The 18,236-nt window shown below is 46.2% G+C and overlaps 1 protein-coding gene across 2 annotated transcripts; it reads right to left on the reverse strand.

The window, feature by feature from the left end:
- Nucleotides 1-985: 985 nt before the first annotated feature.
- On the reverse strand, nt 986-17,238 carry Nutf2 (nuclear transport factor 2). Of its 2 annotated transcripts, none has more exons than XM_048355301.1 (5): nt 17,151-17,238; nt 4,916-5,043; nt 2,901-2,972; nt 2,719-2,817; nt 986-1,488 (listed from the first exon to the last, which is right to left on the reverse strand). In XM_048355301.1, exons 2-5 carry the CDS (start codon nt 5,012-5,014, stop codon nt 1,375-1,377), a joined length of 384 nt encoding a protein of 127 aa, XP_048211258.1. In that variant the 5' UTR covers nt 5,015-5,043; nt 17,151-17,238; the 3' UTR covers nt 986-1,374. The 2 variants fall into 2 exon arrangements, with proteins under 2 accessions (XP_048211258.1, XP_048211259.1); XM_048355302.1 differs by lacking the exon at nt 17,151-17,238 and adding an exon at nt 16,900-17,023.
- Between the last annotated feature and the right edge of the window lie 998 nt (nt 17,239-18,236).

An 18,236-nucleotide genomic window follows, 5' to 3' on the forward strand; every position in this document is an offset into this window, starting at 1 on the left:
GTTCTTCAAATAGCTCAGTGTTCAGGTAACCTATGAGGTCTGAGTAAATCTTACCTTCACCCCATAGTGAGGGAGAGGGTGACTATCCCAATACAGTGAGCCAGGGTGCCTGCCCTCCTCAATCCTAAGACCCTTAACAGTATTAACCCAAATCTTGGGTTAGGTTCTAACATTTGGTTGCTATTTTTCTACTAGCTTTACAACCATTCAGAGGCTCAGTTATGAGGAGCTAGATTTGTACTGGGCAAGGCCTCTGTCTTTAAAACTGAGGAACAGAAACTGCCCTAATAGTTAAGGTGATTTGTGACTTAAGATAGTGGTGTGGGGGTGTATGTGTTGAATAAGGGAATAGAAGAAAATAACCTGGAAATGCCCTACAGAGGTCTGAGAACTCCTATAAAATGAATCCCTCTGGCTCAGTGACTCCTTCCATAGCTCAGAATCTATACTCCAACCTAACAGGGCCTGGCTATGGGTAAAGACATCCTAAGCAGATGGATCTTAACTATCCTCTGCTTGACATGGGGTGTGGAGCACCCTGAATGATTCTGACCCTTTGGGGATGGAGCAGATTCCTCCATCATGCTAACAGCCTAGGCCAGAAAGCCTGACCTGGTAGGCCAAGTTTACCAAGGCTTCTCCAGCTGTTATAGGACATAGGGTTATTTCTCCAGCTACAGAGCCCCAAATCTGCCCAAAGCAGACCACAAGGGGTGTCAGAACTAACTACAGAGAGTTTTCAGTGCAAGAGTCAGGCCAACATGAGCTCTCCCTCTGGTTTCCCAAGATCAGGTGGGCTGGGGAGAACCTTGCCCTCTCAGGCTTGAGAGAAGCTAGCTGGGAGTGCTGCTTCAGAAATGCAGCATGTATTGCTGAATTTTGAGGCAGAGGTGGGAGGGTAAGACATGAGAAAGACAATGAGGGCAGGGTAGTTATTGATACCCAGCCAATTACTAAACTAATTAAAACAATTTAAACTGTTAAGAAAATTTTTGTGGTTTTATTGTATCATGAGGCATTTGAAACATCTGAACAAATCAATATCTGGGCGGTGAGGCAGCTGCTTTCTCCTTCACTTCTTTGGGTTACTAGAGCATCTTGTCAGTAGATTAAAAAAAAAAAAGACAACCTGTTGCATTACTTAAGTCTTTCCAAGGCATGCGCTGGTACAACACAAACTTCTCCTGTCAGATGCAACTAATCTAACATCCAAACATCATGCACAACACCTTGGTGGGGGCAGAGCACTGCACCTACTCCCACCTCAGCCTTGCTTATTTGTGTATGATATTTGGAGCATCTGGAGGAGTGTGATAGTATCGGAAAAAGGAGGGAGGAGGAAACAGCGTGAATAAGTAAGTGGTCAGGAGGAGGTCAGCCAAAGTTGTGCAGGGCAAGCCTGAACATGTCATTGGTGCAAACCCAAGCATCATTGATGTTCTTTAATAGAAACATCTGGTGGAACCCCATGATGGGGTCTTCATCAGCCTGTGGGGAGAGAAAAAATGATTTAGTATGAATGGAGGGAATTCAGTGGCAGAGGAATAAGACAAAGTAAAGACTTGGTGATTAGGCCCCAACATCCCAGACTCGAATCCCAGTACAACCAACGAGTTCTTGTGATGTGAATTAATAAGACATGTCAAACACTGCTTGGCAGAGATGCCAATGGATGGCCACTTGCACTGCCACATGTGCTTAAAGGACAGAGTGACTTCAGTTATGTCTCTAGGCACAAGTGACCAAACGAATCCTGGGCTGGGGATATGGCCTAGTGGTAGAGTGCTTACCTTGTATACATGAAGCCCTGGGTTTGATTCCTCAGCACCACATATATAGAAAAAAGCCAGAAGTGGCACTGTGGCTCAAGTGGTAGAGTGCTAGCCTTGAGTAAAAAGAAGCCAGGGACAGTGCTCAGGCCCTGAGTTCAAGCCCCAGGACTAGCAAAAAACAAAACAAAACAAAAATGTCCTTGAGGGCTGGGGATATGGCCTAGTGGCAAGAGTGCTTGCCTGGTATACATGAGGCCCTGGGTTCGATTTCCCAGCACCACATATACAGAAAATGGCCAGAAGTGGTGCTGTGGCTCAAGTGGCAGAGTGCTAGCCTTGAGCAAGAACAAGCCAGGGACAGTGCTCAGGCCCTGAGTCCAAGCCCCAGGACTGGCCCCCACAAAAAAATGTCCTTGAGACTCTTATCTCCAATTAACTACCAAAAAGCCAGAAGTGGAGCTGTATGTAGTTCAAGTGACAGAGGTACTCGCCTTGAGCACTAAAGTTCAGGAACAGTGCCCAGACCCTTGCATTCAAGACTGAAGACAAGCAAAAAACAAACAAAAGCAAGCAGAAAATCAGGACAAGGCCTGGTTGAAGGAGCTTGGAAACCAGTACTGTCTCCAATATCATCTGTTTTTGTGGGAATTAATGTCAGCAAGGAGACAAATCAGTTATTTGGGACCTCCAGATCAGACAGAAACACCAGGAAAAATCTGAAAGCAGGTGGGAAGTAGCACTGCTTACTACCTCAACCCAAGAAAGTCCTTCTCAATGCCAAGGGCCTATATGGGTATAGCCTCTGGACATTTACTTTGGACATTTACAAAGTAAATGTCTGGGTACCCACTGATAAGCTTAGCTTTCCTAGTCACATTCAAAGGGACAGCAGGTACCCAGGGTCTGTTCTACTTGCCCTATCCTAACATTACAGCAGCGCTACTACCTTGAGCTGGCCCACAACCATACTGATGATACAGCTATCTGGTGTGGGCTGATGGTCCTGTGCAGTGATACTGTGCTGGATTTTCTGGAACGGAAGGCTCTGCAAGAAAAAGAGTGGACAGTGGTTGAAATCAAACAAGGCACGAAAGGAGTTACCCACATTCCAGCTCTGGCTTTACTTACAGACAACTTCTCCACAATGGCAGCTTTTCCCTGGAACTGCTGTCCTTCCCACGTAAGGCATGATGCATCAATCTGAAAAGTGAACAGAAAACCCAGGACTTAGACAAGGACTAATCTAAGGCCCTGAAAAATGTGTTGTTCAGAGCAATGAGTCCACACTTCCGTTTCTGTATATATAAGAGGACAAAAAGGATAGCTTCCAAACTTTACTTAGCAAAACTTTAAAAATTATACCCATTGGCTCATGGGCTCTGAAAGACTACTTAACAAAATACAGTGGTTAAGCTTATTTCCCATTTTTATTCAAGTCATATGGTCTCTGATATTCATGGATCCCCAGAAGGACACATGTGGCCAAGGCTCAGACAAAACCCATCCTGTTGCATGGCAGCAATAAGCATCAGTCTCAGAAATGTTATTAGAGACGACCACCTCCACGGCTGTGGCTGAGTTCCACTGTGGCCTTTCACAGTTAAATCACAAACAAGGGAGTGAGGTTTGTTTTTTTGGCCAGTCCTGGGCCTTGAACTCAGGGCCTGAGCACTCACTGTTCCTGGCTTCTTTTTGCTCTGCCACTTGAGCCACAGCGCCACTTGTGGCTGTTTTCTATATATGTGGTACTGAGGAATCAAACCCACAGCGCCACTTGTGGCTGTTTTCTATATATGTGGTACTGAGGAATCAAACCCAGGGCATCATGTATATGAGGCGAGCACTCTTGCCACTAAGCCGTATTCCCAGCCCTGGGAGTGAGGTTTGGGAGTGATGGAGGCTGACAAGGTCTCCCAAACTAAACCTTGGACTCTTATCTACTATCAGAAGATAGTAGCTTAGCACCATAACTCTCCCAAACCTCCCCTTTCACAGCCTTCAGGGGCTTTCTTTAAAAGGATCTATGTTACTTCAGCTCTAACATTAGGCAAGTTACTTATTTTTCTGTTTGTTTCCTAATCCCCTTCAAAAGGGGAAATGTGCAGAGGATTTTTAAATAATATACATACTTTTAGGACCTTGCTAAAATTCTTTTCTGAGTCAAGCCTGCTCTAATTATGAGACAATGACCCACAATCCCAGCTACTGGAGAAGCAAAGGCAGGAAGATTCCAAACACAAGCAATATAGCAAGAGGAGCTCAAAAGACAGACGGAGAGAGAGAAGGTGAGGAACTAGGGCTATGGCACAGTGACTGAGCACTTCCTAGCATGCATGGAACTCTGGGTTGATTCCCTAGTACTGGAGGGGGAAAAAAAATCTATACCCATAGGTAACAAATAGTGTCTGTACTAGATTCAGTATTTTACTAGTAAGATTTCTTTCTTTTGTCCAAAAATATTTTGAGTGGGGGTTGGTGTGGCTCAAGTGACAGTGTGTGTACCTAGCAAGCACCAGGCTCTGAGTTTAAACCACTATCAGCCCCCAAAAATCTGAGTGCACCATGACATTTGAGGCAGAAGACTATCCACAGGCCACCAGGCTCTGAGGCTACGTGTTGAATCACCCTTATCCTGAGCAGATCTGATAGCAGTAGCCCCATTAATTGTGTATTGTTAAATGTATACAGATAAGAGTTTCTCAAAAGACACTGGCCTCCTTGGGCTAACTTCTTTTGTTTCCCAGGAGCATGCAGGGGCTTTTGGCCCAAAAAAGAGGCTAGACTTGTGTGTTCCAAGTGCATAGCTTTGCAGTGAAGATGCTCATCAGTGCTGCCTTCCAGGGGTACTATGCGCCAGAGCCACTTTCTGCTGCTACCCAATCTGCAACACAGGCATTCCTGGGACCAGGTTTCTGACAAGGTGCTAGCCACATGAAATAGCAAGCCCTCACTCCATCTAATCCCCATTCTTGTGAAAGATAGAAAGAAATGTGTGAACGCAGTAATCAGCAGTTTTCATCCTATGCACAGAAACTTCTGAGAAGTGTATGCACTCCAGCAAGAGCCTTCAAAACTGATGAACTGGCCCAGTATCTGAATTGATGCCCTGGGGTCCTACTTGGGCCCTAGAGCTAGAGACTTACATAAATTGCTCCTAGTTGGGTTCTGTCATTATCAAATAACTGGTAGTAATGTTGAATGAAGCTGGATCCAATCTGCTCCCAAATTGGCTTGTCTCCCATCCTGGAGCGTCACCCAGCCTCGCTGAGACCTGCAAGACCAGTTAGACAGTGATGGAAGTGTTGGTATCATAGGAAGAAGAGGTGACCAGCCACCGACCCCTGTTCTTCCCTGGCCTCGTTGCACAAGAATCACTCTGGGGGTGGGAGATTCCTCCCATGCCAGACCAGTGTTGGGAACCCAAAGGACCATACTCAGCCCTTCCTTTGAGTAGCTCCTAGTTGAGACAGGGGTGCCAGGGCTGTAGAGCACACATGATGGGTGTTGAAGGTGGAGCCACGACACAGCAAAATCAGAGTTGGCCCTACAATGTCCAATAGAGGAAGGGAAGGTCTTGAAGGAACTAAACACTTTCCCTAGTCCCAAATCCCCCATATCATTTTATTTAATCCTCTCAACAAGCTGTAAGGTCAATTACTTCTATTCTTCCCATTTCAGACCAGGAATTACTGGTGTCTATGTTACGTTCAAGCTTCCAACACTGTCCCAGGACTTTGCTGGCAGATGGAGAAAGACCCAGTGAGGGATGATGGCTTCTCAAGACCCTATTTCTGACAAAAGCAAGTTAATCCTTTTTTTTTTGGTGCCAATCTTGGGGCTTGAACTTAGGACCTGGGTGCTGTCCCTGAGCTTTTGTGCTCAAGACTGGCACTCTGCCACTTGAACCACAGCTCTCATTTCCTTTCTTTTTATTGTGTGTGTGTGTGTGCATGCATGGAGAGGAGTAAATTGGAGAATGTCATGGACTTTCCTGCCTGGGCTGGGCTTTAAACCATGATCCTCAGACCTCAGCCTCCTGAGTTGCTAGGATTATTGATGTGGGCCACTGACACTCAAATTTCTGTTGGTGGTGGTAGTGGTGTTTGTTATATGTACCAAGACTGGGGCTTGAACTGAGGGCCTTGCATTCTTGGGATTTTTATTCCAGGCTGCAGCTGTATCACTTGAGCCATACCTCCAGTTCCAGATTTTTGTTGGTTAATTGGAGATAGGTCCCTTGGATTTGTCTGTTTGGACTGGCTTCAAACCTTCATCCGCAGACATCAGCCTCCTGAGTAGCTAGAATTATAGGTGTGAGATACTGGTGCCTGGCTAAGCAAGTGATTTCTTCAGTCTCCCTTTGTTCCAAAGGGATAACTGACATCTCTGAAGCCAGGTGGTACCTGACCTGGACCTTTCTGGGTACTTCTTCACTGAAGGTCACTTCTACCCACTTCAGAGCTAGGCGCATGGTTAAGAGCATAGGAGTGGCTGATGGGTAGGAGTGTAAAATAAATGAGACTGGGGCTGAGAATATGGCCTAGTGGCCAGAGTGCTTCCCTCATATACATGAAGCCCTAGGTTTGATTCCCCAGCACCACATATATAGAAAACCCCAGAAGTGGCGCTGTGGCTCAAGTGGCAGAATGCTAGCCTTGAGCAAAAAGAAGCCAAGGATAGTGCTCAGGCCCTGAGTTCAAGGCCCAGGACTGGCAAAAAAATAAATAAATAAATAAATAAATAAATAAATAAATAAATAAATAAATGAGACTGTGAAGGGGAAAATATGTCATTTCTTCACATCTTATCCTAGCACTACTTTCATCCCAAGAGCTGAGGGGCAATCTTCCCAGCTAAACATCATGATCCTAATGATGCTGGCTGGAAAGCCAAACTCCAGGTAAAGACAGCCACTCTGGCGTTGTTAGGCCCCTCCTAGGGAGGAGGACCACATCTTCCTGTAGATGCTATGACTACTTACCCAAGCACTGTTCTATAGCTACCTGACCCTATAGGAAAGCAAGACTCTATGCCAAAGCAGCAAGGAAGTGAGTTTCATTTCAGCAGAAAACCATTGGCAGTGGGAGGATCTGATGTCACTGCCCTTTAGGACATCAAGGAATTTTATAAGGAATCCTCCTTGTAAAATGGAGACGCTGACACTGAGATTGCTGACTGTTGCACAGCTTTACTAAAGTAACCTGTTGCTGTCTTCAATCAATATGGTAAAGGCTAGCTTGCTGCACTGCCTGTGACCTTACCCAAGGCCAGAGGAGGCAGCAACGAGGGACAGTATAGAAGGCCAGTGAGAATGCAGCCAACCCCCAGTTTTTTAATCTACACTCAGCCAACGAAGAACCAGGAAGCTAAGCCAGCTTTATTTTAGGTCCTCTTAAGAGGTAGTGGCACTAAAAATAGAAGCTTAAGGGCTCAGATGACTAAGAAAAGTCCAGCAAGTCTGAAACAAGCAGAGGAGAGAGCTTGGATCCAGCCACGCCTGTACACAGGAGCACAAAGTGTGTCCTAGTTCATATTCTGCCAATAAATACATCAACAAGTGAGAAAAGCTCAAGACCCACATCTAGTCTCAGCTGCTTCCGTGGTCACATTTCTAAGGAGTCACACTGTGTATGTATCCCTAAACAAACTTTTCCTTTATAGGCAGTGCACAATTCTCCATGTTCACATCTCTGCCCTTTTTGTTTCAATTCCACAGTATCCATGTCTTACACAGTACCCAGTAAAACAACTATCATCTTTCCTTCTGCGTTCAGCCCTACAGCAAGGCTGCACAGCCCTTAGCGATAGTCCTGACAAAGAGTATGCCAACCAGAAGGAACAGCAGCAACAGTGAGGGCAAAAAAACATAAAGGCAGGAGACTAGGAAGCTAGACACTGAGGTGACTGAAAGCTGAAAGGACAAGTACCACCATGTGGTGGGATAGAAGAGAGTACTGGGACTTGAACTCCAGGCCCTTGCTTGGACTGTGTGTGTGTGTGTGTGTGTGTGTGTGTGTGTGTGTGTGTGTGTGTGCTGGTCCTGGAGCTTGAACTAACAGCCGAGGCACTGTCCCTGAGCTTTTCTATTCAAATGATCTACCATTTAAACACAGTGCCACTTCCAGCTTTTGGTAGTTAACTGGAGCTAAGTGTCTCATGAACTTTCCTGCCCCAATTGGCTTCAAACTGTGATCCTCAGATCTCAGCCTCCTAAGTGGTTAGGATTACAGTGTGAGCCACCATCATTCAGCAACTCTGGTTATTTATTGATTGATTGATTGATTGTTGGTTGTTGGGCTTGAACTCCAGGCCTGGGCACTGTCCCTAAGCTCTTCAACTCAAGGCTAGTACTCTACCACTTTGAGCCACAGCACCACTTCTTGTTTTCTGGTGGTTAACTGGAGAAAAGTCTCACAGAGGGGCTGGGAATATAGCCTAGTGGCAAGAGTGCTTGCCTTGTATACATGAAACCCTGGGTTTGATTATTCAGCACCACATATATAGAAAATGGCCAGAAGTGGTGCTGTGGCTCAAGTGGTAGAGTGCTAGCCTTGAGCAAATAGAAGCCAGGGACAGTGCTCAGGCCCTGAGTCCAAGGCCCAGAACTGGCAAAAAAAAAAAAAAGTCTCACGGACTTTCCTGCCCGGGCTCGCTATGAACCATGATCCTCAGATTTCAGCCTCCTGAGTAGCTATTATTATAGGCATGAGCCACTGTTGCCAGATATCTCTGGTTATTTTTTAGATAGGACCAGTTGCTTTGCCCAGGCTAGTATGGCAGGCATGTGTATGATGCCCAACATTGTTCTGTTGAGGTAGGGTCTCTGGAACTTGTTTTTGGTCAGGCTGGCCTGGAATAGCAATCCTTCCCATCTCAGCCTCCCAAGTAGTTAGGATGACATGAGTATTCCATCGTACCCAACCACTGATTGAGACAAGGACTCATAAACCAGCTTAAGCTGGCCCCAAAATACAATTCTGATCCTTGCTTCCCAAGCAGCTATAATTATAGGCTTGGTGAGCTACTAGTGTTTGGTCTCATATCTACTAAGAGAAAACTTAACTAACTTTTCATTTCACTTGGGTTAGCACTCTATACCTAAGCCACACTTTCAACCCCTAAACATTGTCTTAATGAACAGTGATTTCAGTTATCCCAAATCTTCAAAATCCCACTACTGTTTTACCATCTGAGAGTGTGATGCTGGCCCACTGGGACTTGGGATATAGACTGATGTAGAAAAGTGGTAGAAGGCTGGGAATGTGGCTTAGCCGTAGAATGCTTGCCTAGCATGCATGAAGCCCTGGGTTCGATTCCTCAGTACCACATAAACAGAAAAAGCCAGAAGTGGCGCTGTGGCTCAAGTGGTAGAGTGCTAGCCTTGAGCAAAAGAAACTCAAGGACAAGGGAACCCACAAAGGACAGAAGGAATGACACCTGGCTCTACCACTCCTATGGATCCTCTTATTTGAGCCCTGAAAGCTGGTATGGTTATCTTCACTTTGTAGATAAGGAAGCCACGCCTCAAAGTGATTAAGCAGGAATTCAAGACCAGGACAGCCAACTAGTACAGCCAGCACCAGAAGAATATGAGTAAGATGGTCAGGGCTAGAATGACTAGAAGCCAATGTGGAATAATAAAAGGCACATGGGTGGCAAGATCAGGTAGTTAGGAAACAGAGCTCTGGCCTTTCCTTCCCCTCTGATGTCAACAAGGTCCATGCACCTCTGGATGAAAAATACCTGAACATAAGGTCAGTAGGTTAAAGGTTTACCTAGAGGTAACAAAACTTGCATCTCGTCTATCCTGAAGCCACCTGCAGGTGAAATGGCAAGTTCTATCCTAATGAAACTCAGTGGCTATGTATGAAGTATTTAAGATATGAACATTCCAGAATATGGGCTAGTGGTAGAGTGCTTGCCTTGTATACATGAAGCCCTGGGTTCGATTCCTCAGCACCACATACAGAAAAAGCCAGAAGTGGCACTGTGGCTCAAGTGGTAGAGTGCTAGTCTTGAGCAAAAGGAAGCCAGGGATTGGCAAAAAAAAAAAAAAGCAGAATTATTCCATTTTGCTGAGGATACTAAGGCAAGCAGTCGTCAATTGTCAGGAACACTAGACATATCCAGGGGTTCTCCATCTTCATGACAACTATTTGCAGCCTGGGGTCTATACAGTTGCCACACAGTAGGCACCAGAAATAAAGAATAAGGCTTAGGACAGTGTAAGAAACTCCCAGCCCAATAGCCAAGATATGAAAAACAACCCAGATGCCCACTACAGATGAATGAATAAAAACAAAAACAAAAACATGGTACCTATATACAATCTAATTTTATACAGCCAGTAGAAAGGATAAAATAATAGCATTTGCAGGGAAATGGGTGGAACTAAAACAAGTCATGCTGAGCCAGGTAAGCCAAGATCAGAGACACAGATAGTGCATGTTCTCCCTGATATGCAGATGTCAGATTTAAAATGCAACGAGATATGACAAAGTAAACAGGACTCAAGATACCCATACACGGTGAGACTAAAAGAGGACTGTCTTAGGAGAAAAGCACCAAACTGTAATACCCAAGCACCTCTTCATAGGAATAAAATAATATACAGGCTGGAAAGAACCCCAGTGATAAGGAAACAAAAGACCTCTTCTTAATTTGTGTTATCATTTTTATATGACTCTATATTCTTTACCTCATATATGGTGCATACACATGCACATCTGGGAGAAGGTGAGAGGAGGGCATAGAATCAGTGGGAAGAGGGTGAACAAGTACAGCAGAGGGGCCCATCAGCTGCACTGGACATTGATGAAAGTGAACTAAGCAACTCAGGGTGGTAATGGGAAGGAATGAGAGAGGAGGGAATAGCTAATATTAAGTGAAAGGAAAGAAATGTGTATATCACCCAACATATGTAAAGATAACCTCTAAAAAAAAAAAGTTCTCAGCCATATATCTTCTGGCTGTCAGAAACCTGGAGCCAATAAGCAGGCCCATAGGTTGTATTCTGATCCTTGTGTTCTCCTTTCCCGCTACTAAGACATTTCTCCCAACAGGTAGACCTGAGCAAAGCATTACACTTAGGAAAAACATTCCAGCTGACACAGTAGGAAGGGAGATGGCACTATAGTCCCTACAGCTAAGGTGCTGACCCAAACAATCATTCATATAGCTTGGAAATCACTCTAAGGATAAGTTCCACACTGTTTCCTTCAGGGAGGAATTCAAGAATTCATATATATATATATATATATATATATATATATATTATTTTATTTTTTTTTGGGTCAGTCCTGGGCCTTGAACTCAGGGCCTGAGCACTGTCCCTGGCTTCTTTTTGCTCAAGGCTAGCACTCTGCCACTTGAGCCACAGCGCCACTTCTGGCCGTTTTCTGTATATGTGGTGCTGGGGAATTGAACCCAGGGCCTCATGTATACAAGGCAAGCACTCTTGCCACTAGGCCATATCCCCAGCCCCGGAATTCAAGAATTCTTGCTACAGAAGTTTGCACCCATGTACATATGACCCTGAATATGGTCACATATATATTTATAAATTAGATCTAACTTCCACATGAGAGAAATCACATGCACCTTGTCTCTCTGGGTGTGGTATAACTTAGGTCTCTTAACATAATATTTTCTATGTCCATCCATGTTTTTGTAAATGACATAATTCTCTTAACAGATGAGTAAAATTTTATTGTATGTTTCTATATAACAATTTATTGATCCACTCATCTTTAAGACATTTTATGTTTCCTTTTTGTAAAAATAGGTTATGAAAATTTCCTGTTCTGTTTTACCAAATACCTCATGCACATTTACCATTCAAAATATATTTTCTTCTGTTAAAAAATCATTTTAAACTGCATTTAGTTGTCACAATAAAAAGCTTCAAAGATGGAAAAAAAAAGAATTCTTGCTACATATGGTCAAAGACAGAGAGTCATAGAATCTCAGCCCAAATTTACTGTAGACACATAAACACCATCCTCAAATGTCCACCTGAAAAAGTATAGGGGCTAGGAATATGGCCTAGTGGCAAGAGTGCGTGCCTCGTATACATGAAGCCCTGGGTTGATTCCTCAGCACCACATATATAGAAAATGTCCTGGGGCTGGGGATATAGCCTAGTGGCAAGAATGCCTGCCTCGGATACAGGAGGCCCTAGGTTCGATTCCCCAGCACCACATATACAGAAAACGGCCAGAAGCGGCGCTGTGGCTCAAGTGGCAGAGTGCTAGCCTTGAGCGGGAAGAAGCCAGGGACGGTGCTCCGGCCCTGAGTCCAAGGCCCAGGACTGGCCAAAAAAAAAAAAAAAAAGAAAAGAAAATGTCCTGAAGTGGTGCTGTGGCTCAAATGGCAAAGCCAGAGATAGTGCTCAGGCCCTGAGTTCAAGCCCCAGGACTTGCAAAAAATAAAATAAAAAAGTAAAACAAAACAAGAAGTCTAGCATAAGGTTCAGCTCACCACCAGCCCAAAGAAATTCTGTTCAACTTTCTATGTCTATTTTGTAGAATAGTTTCTGGATCTTTTCTCCTTGCCTCAAAAGGACCATTCTTCTGTCCTAGAAGCCCAGGCGAGGATTGGCTAAATTGGATTCTAAAAAAACATAGCAAGGCACCCATGCCTTACATCTGTAATCCTAGCTATCTCAGGGTCACAATTCAAAGCCAGCCCAGTCATTAAACTATGAGTTATTTTTTGTTTTGTTTTTTGCTGGTCTTGGGACTTGAACTCAGGGCCTGGGCACTGTCCCTGAGCCTCTTTGTGCTCAAAGCTAGCACTCTACCACTTGTGCCATACCACCACTTTTTTTTCCCCAATACTAGTTTATTGGAGATAAGAGTCTCACAAACTGGCCTGGGACTGTGGCCTAGTGGTAGAGTGCTTGCCTAGCACGCATGAAGCCCTAAGTGCTATTCCTCAGTACCACATACACAGAAAAAAGCCACAAGCGGCATTGTGGCTCAAGTGGTAGAGTGCTAGCCTTGAATAAAAGAAGCTCAGGGACAGTGCTCAGGCCTTGAGTTCAAGCCCCAGGACTGGCATATACATAAAAAATCACTTAGAAAAGAAAAAAAGAAAGCCCCTGAAAACAGGCAAGAAAGGGTAAAGAATTATTTCATACTAAGACCTCAGTAAGTTGGGAATCCTTAAGTTTGTCATGTTCAAAGCCAGTCCAAGGAAAGTCTTGAGACTCTTATTTCCAATTAATCAAGAAAAATAGGACATGGAGCTGTGGCTCAAGTGGAAGAGCGCTAGCCCTGAGCAAAAAAACAACTCAGAGACAGTGCCCAGGTCCTTAGCTCAAGCTCCAGGATTGACACAAAAAAAGAAAAAGTAGGCATCCTGACCTACTGTTCCATGCTTGCCCATATTCCAATCAACCCACATCAGGCTGCACTTCCTAAGGCAGCCCTACCTGATACAGGGAGCACACATAAGATGTGAGAGAACACCAGGGTTCTTTTATCTCTGAGAACTAGATGGTCTGCCAAGTTCAGACAAGTCAAGAATTTCTTAGGATCAGGATATCGAGAAATGGGTAACTCCAGACAAAGAAACTTTAGGAACTTCTAAAGGAATTGGAATAAGAGAGTGACCCAAATTCCTCCTATTCTTGGATAATCTTGAAAAAGGAACTGTATCTTTTTTACCCTGAAGGTGCTGGCACATATGTAACTCAGTGGTAGAACACTTGCCTTGTACACAGGAAGCACTAGGTTCAATCTCCAGCGCTGGAAAAAGAAAAGGAAGCATCTCTATGGTCAAGCCAGCCAGTCTTAAGAGTATGCAAGGGGCTGGGAATGTGGTTTAGTAGTAGAGCGCTTACCTAACATGCATGAAGCCCTGGGTTTAATTCTTCAGCACCACATAAACAGAAAAGGCCAGAAGTGGCACTGTGGGTCAAAAGGTAGAGTGCTAGTCTTGAGCAAAAAGCCAGGGACAGGCTGGGAATTTGGCCTAGTGGCAAGAGTGCTTGCCTCCTATACATGAAGCCCTGGGTTCGATTCCCAAGCACCACATATATAGAAAACGGCCAGAAGTGGCGCTGTGGCTCAAGTTGGCAGAGTGCTAGCCTTGAGCAAAAAGAAGCCAGGGACAGTGCTCAGGCCCTGAGTCCAAGGCCCAGGACTGGCAAAAAAAAAAAAAAAAAAAAGCCAGGGACAGTGTTCAGGCCCTGAGTTCAGGCCCCCAGGACTGGCAAAAAAAAAAAAAAGTATGCAAACGAATCCATAGCCATATACTATAAAAACCTGTGTTCTAAAAGTACCAACTGGGGCTGGGGATATGGCCTAGTGGCAAGAGGGCTTGTCTCGTATACAAGAGGCCCTGGGTTCAATTCCCCAGCACCACATATATAGAAAATGGCCAGAAGTGGCGCTGTGGCTCAAGTGGCAGAGTGCTAGCCTTGAGCAAAAAAGAAGCCAGGGACAGTGCTCAGGCCCTGAGTCCAAGCCCCAGGACTAGCCAAAAAAAAATTTAATTAATTAATTAAAAAAATAAATAAAAGTACCAACTGAGGCAATCTAGAGAAGGTCTTGAAACAATTGCTTTTAATTCCAAAAGGTCCCACCTCATTAGCCCTATGTGTTCTGAGTGGTCTCTCCTAATCATCCAACTTCACTGGCAAACCACATCTCTCCTAAGCCTGCTGAATAAACCTGATTTTCATGTGGTCTAAGGAGAATTGAGAAAAGAAAAGGGAGGTCCTGAGTGATTACCTAAGTAGCAACCTTTACCTCTTCTTGACCAGGCTGAATGACTAGGCAGAGTATTTCAACTGCAGAAAACCTTTTAAGTCATGAACACAATGACCAGAACTGGGCACCAGTGGTTCACACCTGTAATCCTTAGCTACTTGGGAAGGTAAGCCTGGAAGGTGGGATAGATAGGAAAGTTTGCGAGATCCCCTTCTCAATCCATACTTGGGTATGGTGCACATGACTATCATTCTAGCTTCAATGGGAAGCTCAAAATAGGTGGATCAACGTCCAGGCACTCACAAAGGCAGAAAGTGTGACTCTATTTAAAAAATAAGCACCACTACCAGCCTGCAGTGGCTCATACCTATAATCCTAGCTACCCAGGAGGCTAAGATCTGAAAACTGAGATTCAGAGCCAGCCCAGGCAAACAAATTGTGGACTTTTATCAATCAGCAAAATGCTTGAAGTGGAGGTGTGGCTCAAGAGGTGGAGTGAAAGAAAAAAAACACCAGGGAGAGCACCAGGTCTTGTGTTCAAGTCCCAGTAATGGAAAATGCACACGTACACACACACAGCATTACAAAACAAAATGGAGCTGTGACTTAAAGCACCGCCTAGCAAAGTGTAAAGCAGAGTTCAAATCGTAGTATCACTAAAAGCCAACAATTACATAAGAAGAATGACTAGAAAAAACATTATCTGGACAGGGTACCAGTGGCTCACACCTGTAATCCCGGCTACTCAGGAGGCTGAGATCTGAGGATCGTGGTTCAAAGCCAGCCTGGGCAGAAAAATCCTTAAGACTCTTATCTCCAATTAACCACCAGAAAACCAAAAGTGGCGCTGTGGCAAGTGGTAGAGTGCTAGCATTGAGCTGAAGAGCTCAGTAACAGCATTCAGGCTCAGACTTCAAGCCCTGGACCAACAAAAATTTAAAAAAATAAAAATAAACATTATCTGTGGGAAATAATTGAAGAAAAGAGACCCAGGGGGCTGGGGATATGGCCTAGTGGCAAAGAGTGCTTGCCTCAATTCCCCAGCACCACATATACAGAAAATGGCCAGAAGTGGCGCTGTGGCTAAGTGGCAGAGTCCTAGTCTTGAGCAATAAAAGAAGCCAGAGACAGTGCTCAGGCCCTGAGTCCAAGGCCCAGGACTGGCCAAAAAAAAAAAAAAGAACAAAAAGAAAAGAGGCCCAGGGACAGTCCCATTCCACATTATAGCCCTACTCAGATCTGGCATTCTGCCTGTTACTGAGTCCAGGTCTGCTGAGACTGAACTGCTTCTTTAGTACATGGAAGAACTGTGGTCCAGATGCTGAAATAAGGCTTTAAAAGAGAAGCTCTCTCTCCCACAAGTCCCAAGGTGTTTTCTGAACTAGTCCCTTAATCATCAAACAGAAGTGTCTTTTCGAAACCTGCCTAACAGTATCTCTCTGGCCAGATACCCAATGCCATTAAGGCAATTTCTGAAGACCCAACTAGCTTTCAGCTTTCTGCCTGTTTACAGGGAAACAGTCAATTGAGGAGGAAGCTTGACTTTCTGCAGTTTTTGCCACCCTGCTTCAGAAAGGCCTACAGAGCTTAAACGTAAGCCTAATACCAAAATGTGTCTCACCCCACAAGATCCTTCCACGTTGGCCTCTTGCCTTCACGAGTGGACTCAAAAAAACAACAAGAAAAACCCCCAAAAACAACAGGCCTAGATTCTACTTCCCCTTCATTAAATCCTACCTGATCATTCCATTCTTAAGGAATCATCCTCTCCAGCCTGGCAATCAATGCTGACTGTTAAGTTTTGATGTGGGGATTGGGCTGTGCCTGAGAGGCCTAACAAAAGCCTTGGGAGGCTCACATATCCAACCTCACCTTTTAGCTTCCTTCCCCGTAACAGAACCGACCAACCTACCCAATAGCTGGGGCCTGAGAAGGGTGGAGGCCGAGCCTACCAGCCCAGAAACGCCTCACCCCATCAGGTCCAAAACTTTCAATAGGGATAAAGTCCCACGTGGAACCTCCAACCACCCCAGATTCCCTGATTCTATCCTCCATGCAAGATAATCCAGCCTAAATCCCATCAAAGGAGGGGTAGGTTTTTGTGCACTCCCAGCAGAGAAGCGGACTACGGCAGGGAACCGGGTGAGGGGATCCAAACCCCTCACCCAGGGGCACCAGGCAGGCACCCTTACCCATGCTGGCTCTGGTGCGAACCGGGTGGCGCTGCCTATCCCCGGATCTTCGCCGGCGGGTGGCAGGACGTGGGGCTGGGGTCTGCCCGCTAGCCAGCTTGTAGGAGCTTTGGGGATTCAAGCAGGTTGGGCCAGACCAGACGGGGCGGGGCTCTGTGAACCCCATCCGAACGGTCCGGACGGAAGAAAAAGCCTTGGCCACAGCAAAGTCCGGCTCACCAGTCATAGCACAGCACGGCCGGCATAGGCGTCTGTCTAGCTCTCAGCGTTTCCCACCGGCCGCTGCCTCAGAGGACCGGCGGGAGGCGGAGCCGCGCGCGACACATGGCCCGGGCCCCGCGCGGCTTCGGCCGCCGGGAGGGTGGGGAGGGGAGGGGCCTCTCAGTGAGTCGCAGCAGAAGCTCCCGGAGGCTCAGAGCGCGGCTCTTGCAGCCTAGCCCTCGCCCTGGCGCGCTAGCCCCAACACTCACCCGAGGGGCTGGCACGATGGCGGCAGCGGCGGCGGCAACCCAGCGCGGTCTGCGACCGACTGTCCCTTCCCCCTTGCCTTCCCTCGTCCGCCCCGCTGCACTCTGGGAAGCGCAGTCCCGCCGCCCACCTTGCAGGCTGTAGTGCGCTATGACAAAACTACAGATCCCAGTGTGCCACGCGCGGGGGCCCAGAGACGGCCTACAGCGCGGGAGGAGAGGTTAAGCTAGGGAGCGAGGCTGCCGGGGCGAGCCCCTGAGAATTGTGGTCTAGCGGAAGCCTCTGGAATACGGACTTGGCGCCAGGCGAGGGTCACGGCTCTGTTTTCTCCCGGTCCCAGCTGGCCTGGCCCCGCCCAGGCTGTGCAGGCCCGTGAGTCTGGCCCGGCCTCGTATTGGACCAGCCGCCCCTCTTGGGCCCCGGAGCGTTTCCGCTTGCGGAGATCTTCCTCCCCCACCCCACCCCCTTGGAGCCATAGCTGTTAGTTTGGCTCACTGGGTGGCCTTAGCCTCCTGGAGCGGAAACCCACCGCTTCGGCAGCCCCAGTATTCATGATACTGCCCCAGGACTAGGGAGTTCAAAGCTGGTTTAATACACTCCTCGGGCCCGGAGACTCAAATGTTCTAGGTGAGGTTTGGCTGGAGGTTCCTCTTACTTACAGAGAGATTTTCATAAGATTTTTATTTCTGCTTCCAAGCATTCAGGGTAGCTATAAGTTTAATTTTTGTGAAAAGGAAACCAGCTTACCCACTTTTCCCGTTACTTGACCAGATTATAAATATTTCTTCTCCCATCCCTTGCCCTTTACTTTAAACGCCTTTCTCACGGTTTCCTAGGTAACACAAACATTTTTTTGAAGGAAGTCTGGCCTGTGTTGGGCAAAAGGGATCCACAGGAAAGGAAAATGGCTTTAAGGTTCCTTAAAGCAGCCCTACAACTCTTCAAGCCAGAAATCTAGCACACTTGTCTTCCAGAAAAGTTTAGCCATGCCCATCCCACTTATAGGGGATGACCAGTCTAAGCTTCTTGGTCAAATCCCAGGTCTGGCAGGGCACTGGTGGCTCACACCTCTAATCCTAACTACTCAG

Source organism: Perognathus longimembris, chromosome 10, assembly GCF_023159225.1.
Source record: "Perognathus longimembris pacificus isolate PPM17 chromosome 10, ASM2315922v1, whole genome shotgun sequence".
Taxonomy (NCBI): Eukaryota; Metazoa; Chordata; class Mammalia; order Rodentia; family Heteromyidae; genus Perognathus; species Perognathus longimembris.